This window comes from Zingiber officinale, chromosome 7B (assembly GCF_018446385.1).
Source record: "Zingiber officinale cultivar Zhangliang chromosome 7B, Zo_v1.1, whole genome shotgun sequence".
Classification (NCBI taxonomy): Eukaryota; Viridiplantae; Streptophyta; class Magnoliopsida; order Zingiberales; family Zingiberaceae; genus Zingiber; species Zingiber officinale.
In genome coordinates this window covers 119,941,290-119,952,513 of record NC_055999.1, presented here as the reverse complement: position 1 = coordinate 119,952,513, position 11,224 = coordinate 119,941,290, and the positions used below count along the sequence as shown (strand labels likewise).

General features: G+C 39.4%; 1 protein-coding gene across 1 annotated transcript; it reads right to left on the bottom strand.

Moving 5' to 3' along the window:
* Positions 1-8,217: 8,217 nt before the first annotated feature.
* LOC122007323 (BTB/POZ and TAZ domain-containing protein 1-like) lies at positions 8,218-10,313 on the bottom strand. Its single transcript, XM_042563171.1, has 5 exons — positions 10,138-10,313; positions 9,906-10,045; positions 9,197-9,524; positions 8,838-9,121; positions 8,218-8,575 (listed from the first exon to the last, which is right to left on the bottom strand). Exons 1-5 carry the CDS (start codon positions 10,255-10,257, stop codon positions 8,395-8,397), a joined length of 1,053 nt encoding a protein of 350 aa, XP_042419105.1. The 5' UTR covers positions 10,258-10,313; the 3' UTR covers positions 8,218-8,394.
* Between the last annotated feature and the right edge of the window lie 911 nt (positions 10,314-11,224).

The following is an 11,224-nucleotide window of genomic DNA, read 5'->3' as shown; positions in this document are numbered from 1 at the left end:
GGATATGAGAAATAAAAAAGAATATATTTTGGGGTTGGAATTGGAATTTTCGAGAACCTTTGCATCTAACTCCCCAAACTATAGAATATTATGAATTACATCATTTTTTTTAGGCGGCAAAAGACAAAAGTCTTGAAGTTAAATTAATTTCCATTAAATATATTTTTATAAATTATTTTTTAAAAATAATTTAATAGAAATTAAAATGACAACTCTTGTTTTCTTTATCGAAAAAAGGCATTTATCTTTTTCTCTTATTTAGAAAATATTTTTATTTAAGTACTACTACAGAAATTATGACTGTAATTGTCATAATTTATAATAGAAAATATCATTATTTCACTATTTTAATAGTAATTCTCGTAAAATTGTTTCACGTAATATAATTATGGTCATAATAGCTATAATAATATTGAAATATATTTTCAATGATTTTAATCACTGATAAATAATATTTTAATATAATAATAGTTTTAATTAAGTTAAATAATTTTAGCAATTGTAAATTATGGTATAATAAAGTTGAAATAAAAAATAAGGTGGCACACTTTTGATGATTTTTAAAAATGGAACGCTAATTTACTTATTTTCCAAATCACACCGACAAAACATTTAGTTTATTACATGTAAAAAAAAGACAATGTAATCCTATTTTATTTTTTCTAAAATGCCAGTCATATACTAAATATATAACAAATCAACCTTATTAAATTTAGAGACACTTTATATGATGTGTAAAACATAAGAAGAATTTTATTTTCACCTTCTTATTACTATTTGTTAGGATCGAAATGTGTTAGAAGAGGATGAATAGCTCGTCGTGCTTCTCGTAACTTGCTTCTTGGTAATGATATGCCGCGAAAAACACTAAAAACAAGTTCCAACACTAACAGCGTAGATTTACTTGGTATCCACCTCAAGAAGATGTGACTAATCCAAGGATCCACACACGACGCTCACTCCACTAATAAAATACTTCTTCTCGGTAACTATAAGAGGTGAAGAAATCTCGTACAAGACTCATACACTCATACAACTCAAAACAAGAAGAAATACAAACACAAACCTTACAAGGTTTACAACACTTATGCTTTCTTCTTGTTTGGGAATGTCTCTTGATGTTTGGGAATGTAACTGCACTTCACTCCAAGACCTTTCAAGAACTGGCGTGTGTCACTGAGCTCGGTGGAGAAGAATTGCTAAGAGTGGAGTCGAAGAACTGCGGAGGAAAGCGCTCGCCAACGGTTATAACCTGCGCAACGGTCGGATCTCAATCGATTGAATTACTCTCAATCGATTGGGGAGGCTTTGAATCGATCGGTCGATCGATTCAGAGCGCCTCTGTGCTCTTTGGAAATAGCCTAAATCGATCGACCAATCGATTCAGGCTTTCTCGCGATCGCGCGAGAAATCCAGCCTGTCGTCAATCGATCGGCCGATCGATTGGAGGTCCCCAATCGATCGACCGATCGATTGGGAAAGCTTCTGTGCGCACGACATAAGCTCCCAATCGATCGACCGATCGATTGGGCCATCTTTCTTCACGGCACACATCCAATCGATAAACTGATCGATTAGACTTCGATTCAATCGATTGGTTGATCGATTGAACCACATTTGACTTGCCTAAAACCAAGTCCAAGGTCACCAAGTCCAACATCCGGTCAACCGTGACATGTTGGAATATTATGCCTAGCATCCAGTCAACTTTGACCTGCTAGGACTTCTTCATCAAGTGCCCGGTCAATCCATTTGACCCACTTGACTTTTTTCCTCGTGCCAAATGTCCGGTCAACCTTGACCCATTTGGACTTCCTTCCACCATATGTCTGGTCATCCTTGGCGCATCTGGATTTCCTTCTACTAGATGTCCAATCATCTTTGACCCATCTGGATTTCCTTGTGCCAAGTATCCGATCAATCTTTTGACCTACTTGGACTTCTCAATACCAGGTGTCCGGTCAACCTTGACCCACCTGGATTTCCATATGCCTGGCTTCACTCACTATGTCTTTCCATCTGCCTAGCTTCACTCACTAAGACTTCCCATCTGTCTGCCTTCACTCACCAGGACTTATACATTGCTTCACTCACCAGGACCTATACCTAACTTCACTCACTAGGGTTTTCACCTAGCTTTACTCACCAGGATTTTCACCTAACTTCACTCACCAAGATTTTCCCACTGCTCGGCTTCATCACCGGGACTTTCACCTGCCTGGCTTCACTCACCAGGACTTTCCCACTGCCTGACTTCACTCACCGAGACTTTCACATCTACCTAACCTCCAGTTAGGACTTTCCCAGTCAAGTATCCAGTCAACCCTTTGACCTACTTGACTCTTCTTCATATTTAACTGGTCAACATTAACCAGAGGGGAATTGTATCAACAATCTCCCCAAACGGACGATTGCATCTGCAATCTCCATGTATTGTCAAACATCGAAACCCAAACATCAAGACTCAAGTTTGAGCCCACACAAACTTAGTCAACCTGACCCAGGGAATATTGCACCAACAATCTCCCCCTTTTTGATGTTTGTCAATACCTTTAAGTTAGGCTAATCTCATAACCTCAACTTCCTTTCATGCCAAAGTATGAATGAAGATTTCCTTTATTCTCCCCCTTTCCTAGAGGGCAAACTCCCTCTTTAGGTAATTAAGGCCTAACTTAAACCTTACATTCTCCCCCTATTAACACACATCAAAAAGAACTCTCCCCCTGAAGAGTTACTCACCGTTGTTCACAACTTCACTCGTTGTTCACAACACCACAATGAAGGTCACATACCCTTCATTATCTCCAATGCTCAATGCTCATCATTAAGCATTAACCAATCCAACAATAAAGGTCTCATACCCGTCATTATTTTCAATGCTCATCCTTGAGCATTTTTCAAGCGAAGGATATACCACCTTCCATAGTTTCAGAAAATAATTTCCATGTCCTTAGCGAGTGACTCCCCCTAAAGACATGCTCGTAACTTCTGTCATTGCACTAACAATGACTTAAAATCCCTAAATCTTTAGGAAACCCAAATTTAGAAGTTTTGAAGTTCAAAACTTCAATATTGAAACCAAACCTCAACCTAAACTTCTACTTAGTCTCCTTTAACCAATTCATTCATGTTTTCATTATGAAAACTCCCCCTAAATGTATACAAATGTGTGTCAAGGGATTAGAAATGGTTAAAGAGGATAAAAATGGTTTAAAATGCTGAAATCAGGCCAAAATCAGCAATCCCAATCGATTGAAGTTAGGTCTCAATCGATTGAAACCATTTCAATCGGTCGTCTGATCGATTCCGCGAGTTTCTGTTTGCAAAAACTCCCTTCGAATCGATCGTCCGATCGATCTAGTCGAGGCCAATCGATCGGCTGATCGATTTCGTGACATTCTGTGCGCGAAAAAAGCCTTCTCAATCGATCGCCCGATCGATTGAGGCCTCCCAATCGATCCACTGGTCGATTGGGGCTTTGATTTCCTGAAATTCAATTTCAGTGAAATTCAGAAACTCCCTAAAAATTTTATAAAATTCTAAAAATCATGAAAATTATTGTAGACATTATTTAGGGTATATACTATCATGAAAAATAGTTTTCTAAGAAAATACTTCATATTTTCAAAGATTGACATAAAATTAGAAATTTACAAAAACTTCAATGTTTCTTCCAAGTTTGTGGCTAACTATTCAATGATGATTACTATCAAAAGATAGCCTTCACCAAGGTTTTCCAAAAGTATTTTAAAACATTTTCAAAATCAATTTCCTACCATGTTCTTTGGGCTCAATGCACATGACTTGTACATTAGTTTTCCCAAAATTGAAGTACACATAACTATGTGTTTTGATGAACCTAAAACTCAAAAAAAATGTACTAAATCAGCATCTTGAGTTTTGTTCATTATTCTAACATCTCACTTGTATCAAATGTGTACTAAAACACATACAAGTCACCTTATAATTTTTTGTGAGATATAAAGTTTGGTTTTGCCCTAAACTAGGGGTCATGCATATCTATCTAGACATTTTAGATTATGAACATCTACCTAGGATGTTACTTGATAGTAATTGTCATTGTCCTTAATTGCAAGGAAATTAAAATAATGCATGATGATTTTTATGGCATACAACAAAATGAGAATAATTTTCAAAAGAAAATATACTATAGCTACATGATGTATGTGTGACATGTCATGGTATTTTTTTTATTTTTCACAATAAACATGAATGCAAAATATGATGTCATGGCATGTTTTCTTTTGCACTTGATTAATTTGTGCCAATATAAATTACATCAAGTTTCTCAAATAATAGGACATTTTACTCTTACAAAGAGTAAACAAATTAAATTAAGGCTTAAATTTTCCCTTAATACCTTAAGAAGATGTTGAAATCCTAACTTGACATTTCTTGTGCTTTTCTTAGTTGTGCCAATTAAAATTAAATTCAATTCCTCAAAGCTTGGCACATTTTACTCTTCCAAAGAGTAAACAAATAATTCATTTCATTTTCAAAGGTTAACAATAACTTTGAAAATGCTCTACGAGTGTCAACTTCATCAAAGTTGGGTTAACTATCCTTCCAATTTGAGTTGACACTCTCTAACCCATCTAAGAAGTAGAGAAAATGCTCATAGGAACCTAAAACCTATTGGTGTTCCTTGGATGCTCTAGGTACTCACTAGGGATAACCTCCCTAGTTATCTTCCTAATGACCTTCCTAGGCTTCTTAGAAGCCTTGGTCACCTCCTTTAGATCAACTTTAGGGATTGCTTCTCTTGTGATCTTCTTAGTGACTTTATTAGACTTCTTAGAAGTCTTAGTCACATTTATCGTTGCAAAAATACTCCTAGGGATAATTTCCCTTATATCCTTGACTTGACCCCTAGACCTAGAGTTGGTTCCATAGCTATATGGAACCCTATGGTAAAAAGTCACATCCTTCTTAGCCTTAGGTTTGTATCCCAAACCTCTATGGCCATTGGATGACCTTTGTTCTTCTAAACCTAGGTTATGCTCATTTTGCCCTTTAAGGATATCTTTTTTATTCTTTTTAGGATCTTTTTCATTTGATCAAATCTTGACCTCAAGATTTGATTTTCTTTCCATAAATCCCTAAATTTTGGTTTTTCATTTTGTCCTTGAGCATTTTTATTTTTAGGCTATACCTAAGGTCCTTAGTGTTATTTCCTAGTTTTTCTACCTTGCTAGCCTTAGGGGTGGTTTTAATATGATAGGCTACATAATTTTCCTTAAGTTTATCATGATTCCTATTTTCATGGTACATAGCGTTAAAATGATATAAACTAGATCTAGCATGCTTTTTACCATTACTCAAAGGGATAGACTCAATAAATGATACATTGGGTTTTACCTTGGAAGCTCCCCCTTGACTTGAACTTCCTCCCTTGACTTTGACCACTTTCCTCCCCTTAGGATATTGACTCCGATAATGTCCTTTTTGATAATACAAGAAGCACACAATATGCTCCTTGCTCTTCTTTGTTGTGGGAGCGGTCTCCTTGGACTTCTCCTTGCCCTTAAGTGCCACTTGGACCTTCTTCTTGGCCAATTTAGGACACTTACTCTTATAATGCACATGCTCCCTACACTCAAAACATATAATATAATTTTTATTTTTAATTGAAATAATTATAACTTCATGTATAAGGATGACACTTTCTTCTTCTTCTTCGCTTGACCCGAAAGTAGAAGCTTCTCATTCTTCTTGATTCGGTGTCAGCGACGGTCGCTCCCCCTCAATCCTAGAGGTGGAGACTTCTTCATCTTCATCTTGTACATGGAACAAAGGGTATGCTCCCTCTTTGCCCTTTTTGTTGCATTCCGTTGAAGATGAAGCTTCCTGGACCTCTTCTTCGGAAGTTGAGCATCTCTCAACTTCAAAATCCTCTTCCTCTTGGTCTTGATCCAATGAGTCGCCCTCTTTGGATTCTTCTTGATTTGGTATAATGGCGGGGACTTCATGAAGCTTGGCCAATTTGCTCCATAGTTCTTTGACATCTTTAAATTTCCCAACTTGAGCCAAAATATTGCTTGGCAATAAATTGACCAATAGCTTGGTCACTTTGTCATTTGCCTTGCTCCTTTGAATTTGCTCTTGGCTCCACTTGCTCCTCTTGAGAGTTTTGCCCTTTGAATTTGTTAGAGTTTCAAAACCTTCCATTAGAGCAAACCATTGCTCTATCTCCATCATAAGAAAATTTTATATCCTTGCTTTCCAAGAATCGAAGCTTGTGGATACAAATGGTGGAGGCACTCTTGTGTCGAATCCAAGTCCATCTTGAAATTCCATCTTGAAGTTGAGCTCTTGATGAATTCTTTGACTTGAGGAATTTTGCTCCAACTTCTTCACCCTCTAGTCTTTTTGCCCCTTTCGGCGATGATTCCGGTAAAAAGTGACCTCGCTCTGATATCACTTGTTAGGGTCGAAATGTGCTAGAAACGGGGGTGAATAGCTCATCGCACTTCTCGTAGCTTGCTTCTTGGTGATGATATGTAGCGGAAAACACTCAAAGCAAGCTCCAATGTTAACAACGTAGATTTACTTGGTATTCACCTCAAGAAGAGCTGACTAACCCAAGGATCTATACACGACGATCACTCCACTAATAAAATACTCCTTCTCAGTAACTACTAGAGGTGGAGAAACCTCGTACAAGACTCAGACACTCATACAACTCAAGACAAGAAGAAATACAAACACAAACCTTACAAGGTTTACAACACTTATGCTTTCTTCTTGTTTGGGAATGCCTCTTGATGCTTGGGAATGCAATTGCACTTTACTCCAAGACCCTTCAAGAACTGGCATGTGTTACTGAGCTCGGTGGAGAAGAATCACTAAGAGTGGAGTCGAAGAACTGCGGAGGAAAGTTCTCGGCAACGGTTATAACCTGCGCAATGGTCGGATCCCAGACTCTCAATCGTTTGGAGATGCTTTGAATCGATCGGTCGATCGATTCAGAGCGCCTATGTGCTCTCTGAAGTAGCCTGAATCGATCGACTAATTGATTTAGGCTTTCTCGCGATCGCACGAGAAATCCAGCCTGTCCTCAATCGATCGGCCGATCGATTGGAGGTCCCCAATCGATCGACTGATCGATTGGGAAATCTTCTGTGCGCGTGACATAAGCTCCCAATCGATCGACCGATCGATTGGGCCATCTTTCTTCGCAACGCACATCCAATCGATCAACCGATCAATTGAACTTCGGTTCAATCGATCGGTTGATCGATTGAACCACCTTTGACTTGCCTAAAACCAAGTCCAAGGTCTCCAATTCCAACATCCGGTCAACCGTGACCTGTTGGAATATTATGCCTAGCTTCTAGTCAACCTTGACCTGCTAGGATTTCTTCATCAAGTGTCCGGTCAATCCCTTTGACCCATTTGACTTTTCTCCTTATGCCAAATATTCGGTCAATCTTGACCCATTTGGACTTCCTTCCACCAAATGTCCGGTCATCCTTGACCCATCTGGATTTCCTTCCACCAGATGTCTGGTCATCCTTGACCCATCTGGATTCCTTGTGCCAAGTATCCGGTCAATCCTTTGATCTACTTGGGCTTCTCAATACCAGGTGTTCAGTCAACCTTGACCCACCTGGATTTCCACGTGTCTGTTTTCACTCACCAGGTCTTTCCATCTGTCTAGTTTCACTCACTAGGATTTCTCATCTGTCTAGCTTCACTCACCAGAACTTACACCTAGCTTCACTCACTAGGGTTTTCACCTGGCTTCACTCACTAGGATTTTCATCTGGCTTTACTGATTTTTACACTACCCGACTTTACTCACTAGGATTTTCACCTGTCTACCTTCACTCACCGGGACTTTCCCACTGCCCGACTTCACTCATCAGACTTTTACATCTGCCTAACCTCCAGTTAGAACTTTCTCAATCAAGTATCTAGTCAACCTTTTGACCTACCTGACTTTTCTTCATATCTAACTGGTTAACCTTGACCAGAGAAGAATTGTATCAACAATCTACCCAAACAGACAATTGCATCTGTAATCTTCATGTATTGTTAAACATCGAAACTCAAACATCAAGACTCAAACTTGAGTCTACTCAAACTTAGTCAACCTGATCAATCTGACCCAAAGAATATTGCACCAACATTATATATTATTAGATTATTAATTAAGCTAATAGACACTAATGAAAATGTGGCAAGAGCTCAAAATTTTCCTGAGAACATTAATAATTTTTATTTTTTTTAAAAAAAAACAAGCATTTTAAATAAGACATAAATAAATACTCTTTATATATAGAGTTCACACAGTAGTATTTCCACAAAATTCGTCTCTTTTTATTAGGGTAAAGAAGAAGAAAGAGGAGGAGGAGGAGGCTGTGTAGCAAGTCATTCAAGTGACTTGTGCTTCAGCCATGGCTCCTCCTGCTCTTGGAACCCTTCTTGTCTCTTCCTCTTGACCAGGCAGGAGATCACCCTCGCAGATGCCACCTTCTTCGCCAACAGCCTCCACTTTTCATCCTCTTCTTCTGTTCCTTTCCTCTGCTGCTCCATATTCTGCTTGAATTGTCTGCAAATTAAGAAACAAATGAAATTGGATTTTCCATGCACACAGAAGTAAAAAAAAAAAAATTGAGAGTTTTTTAGCAGAAACAGAACAAAGGTTCAATCTTTGAAGGCACAGAGATGTAAAGATTTGAGTTTGAGTAAAAACATAAAGGATAGGGAATCAAAGAAGTTTGTTTTCCATCATTGAAGGAGAAGAGAAGTGAAGATTTGAGTGTTTGTTGATCGTGAAAAGAGGGGAAAATCGAGTTTTTTTGTGTGCTTACGAGCAGAGGGGAACGTGGCAGGGTTCGGGCTGGAGGCAGATGGAGGCGTGGAGGCGGAGGAGCTGCCAGAGGCGCTTGCATCGCCGGCAGAAGTGCGGTTTCTTCTTCCGATCGCATAGGGCGAGGTGGTGGAGGAGCTGCTGGAGGCCGCGGCAGGTGGCGGAGTTGGGGCACTTGCCGGAGGCGCAGCCCTCCGAGAAGATGTGCTGTAGGCACTCCATCGCCTCGCTCAGTTCCGTGTACACGCGCTGCTCCTCCCTCTTCCGCCGCCGCCGCTTCTGCCTCTGCAAGAATCAGGCGACGCTAGTCAGCCGTTGGATCAAATGCCGAAACGAAGGGAGAGATGCGCGGAGACGAACCAAGTGCGCGTCTTGGAGGGACTGAAGGATGTCGAGCTCGAGGCAGGGATCGTGCTCCTGAAGGAAGCGCCAGGCCTCGGTGCGCTCGACGGCGGCGAAGTCGTCGGCGATCAACTTCATGCAGCGGAGGTGGAGCCAGGCGGCGTCGCACCGCCGCGCGAGCACCAGCACGTCCACCACTCCCTCCGCCGCCAGGTGCGACGCCAGCGCCCGCTCACAAGCGCGCTTCAGCCACCCCACCTGGTACACGTGCGACAGCACAAGCAAGTGCACCGCGTGCTCCGCCATCGCCGCCGCCGCCTCCCCCTCCGCCTCCATCATACCAAACCTTCACAATTTTTAACTCAAATTTAGCGATCATACATGAGGATTCCTTCTCGATTTGATGATCTCAATCATGTATTCATCGACAAACAAATTAATTGAGAACAGGACAATTTGATTTTTTTTAAAAAAAAACTTGAAGTTCAGATCACGTTTTTGGTATGATCTTTAAAAAAATGAAGTAGATGACCAAAAAGCTGGAAGTCGAAATCATTGTCAAAATTAAATTAATGTAAAGCGAATTTCAACAGCCGCGTGGAATGAAAAATCGTGATCACATTTTTTTTTTCCTTTTTTCCCCGGAAATGGCGGTGAGAGAAAAAACAATCGCACATGTTTCAATAAAAAATTCAAAAAAAAAACAAAGGTAGGGAAAAAGAATAACCTAGTCGGAGAGGAGAGGAAGCGGAGGAAGGCATCGACCGCTTCGTGGGGGACGCCAAGAATGGAGATAGTAATCACTCCGCCGTCGCTGCGCGTCTCCGCCTTCTCCAGAAAGCTCTTCAGCACCGGCGACGCCGCCGCCTTCGCGAATCAGCCGCATCCGTCAAAAACCCCTAAATGAGTCTCTAACAAACTAGATCCGCGCACAAGGAGGACAGATCTAGAAATCTTACCAGGACGCGGGAATAAGCCGGGATTCTGCGCTTGCCGGAGGTGAGAATCCTGACATCCGCCGACGAACCGATGTTGTCGCCGCCGCCGCCGCCGCCGCCGCCGCTCGTCGGAGAGCTCATCGACAAACGATCGACAAGTCACGTGGAACAAGCGTGCGATTCGGTGCAGAGGAAGAGTTGATTCAAAGATCATTATGGCGCATATATATAGACAGAGAGAACATTTCATTTTGCCCCTCAGTATTTTCCAAAATTAACTTCTCCTCACAATTCACAAAAGATCTTTTCGTGTGTGAGAGATAGAGAGAGTTGTACGGAAAAGATAGCGTATAAATGTAATATTTATTAATAAATGATTAATTTTTTATGGCCAATAATCAACCAAATATAATTATCATTAATTTATCATGCTCATACAATTAATTAATGGGATCGAATAATAAAGTTAAACAAATTTATCATGTTCATACAATTAATTAATGGGATCGGATAATAAAGTTAAACACTAAATTGGTGGAGTGGAACGTCTGTTTTTCATAATAAAAAACCAGGAATTAAATTTTAGGTTTTTATAGCTAAATAAAATGTATGAGTTATGTAATAAGAATATTACACGAGTTAAAAAGGACTAAACAAGTATATAAAACTCATAAAACATATCAAAATAAATAAATGCAAAACCTTGATTAAATGAGTTAAACGAGTTGAATTATTGTCTCTGCTACAAAACAAAATATGGGACTACGGTGCATGAAAGGGTATTAAATTATTATCTATATATTTATAATGTCATCTATAATTATAATATATTTATATAAATTTTTTATCTAAATGAGAGATGTATAATAATGAGATACTAGACTTAATTTTCTTGACAGTTGATGAAAATTTTCGTGTGAGATCTAATTGATTATCTAAGGTCGATGTTACCTGATTTATTAATTTTTTTTTATTATTATTTTTACAAAACAAAACTAAGACAACTCAAATAAATGAATTTGTGTAAATCTTGATCGAGACGGATCAAATCATCATCTTTAATGGATCCAACAAATGGATGGTTCTAGAATAATTTTTTTTAAAAAAA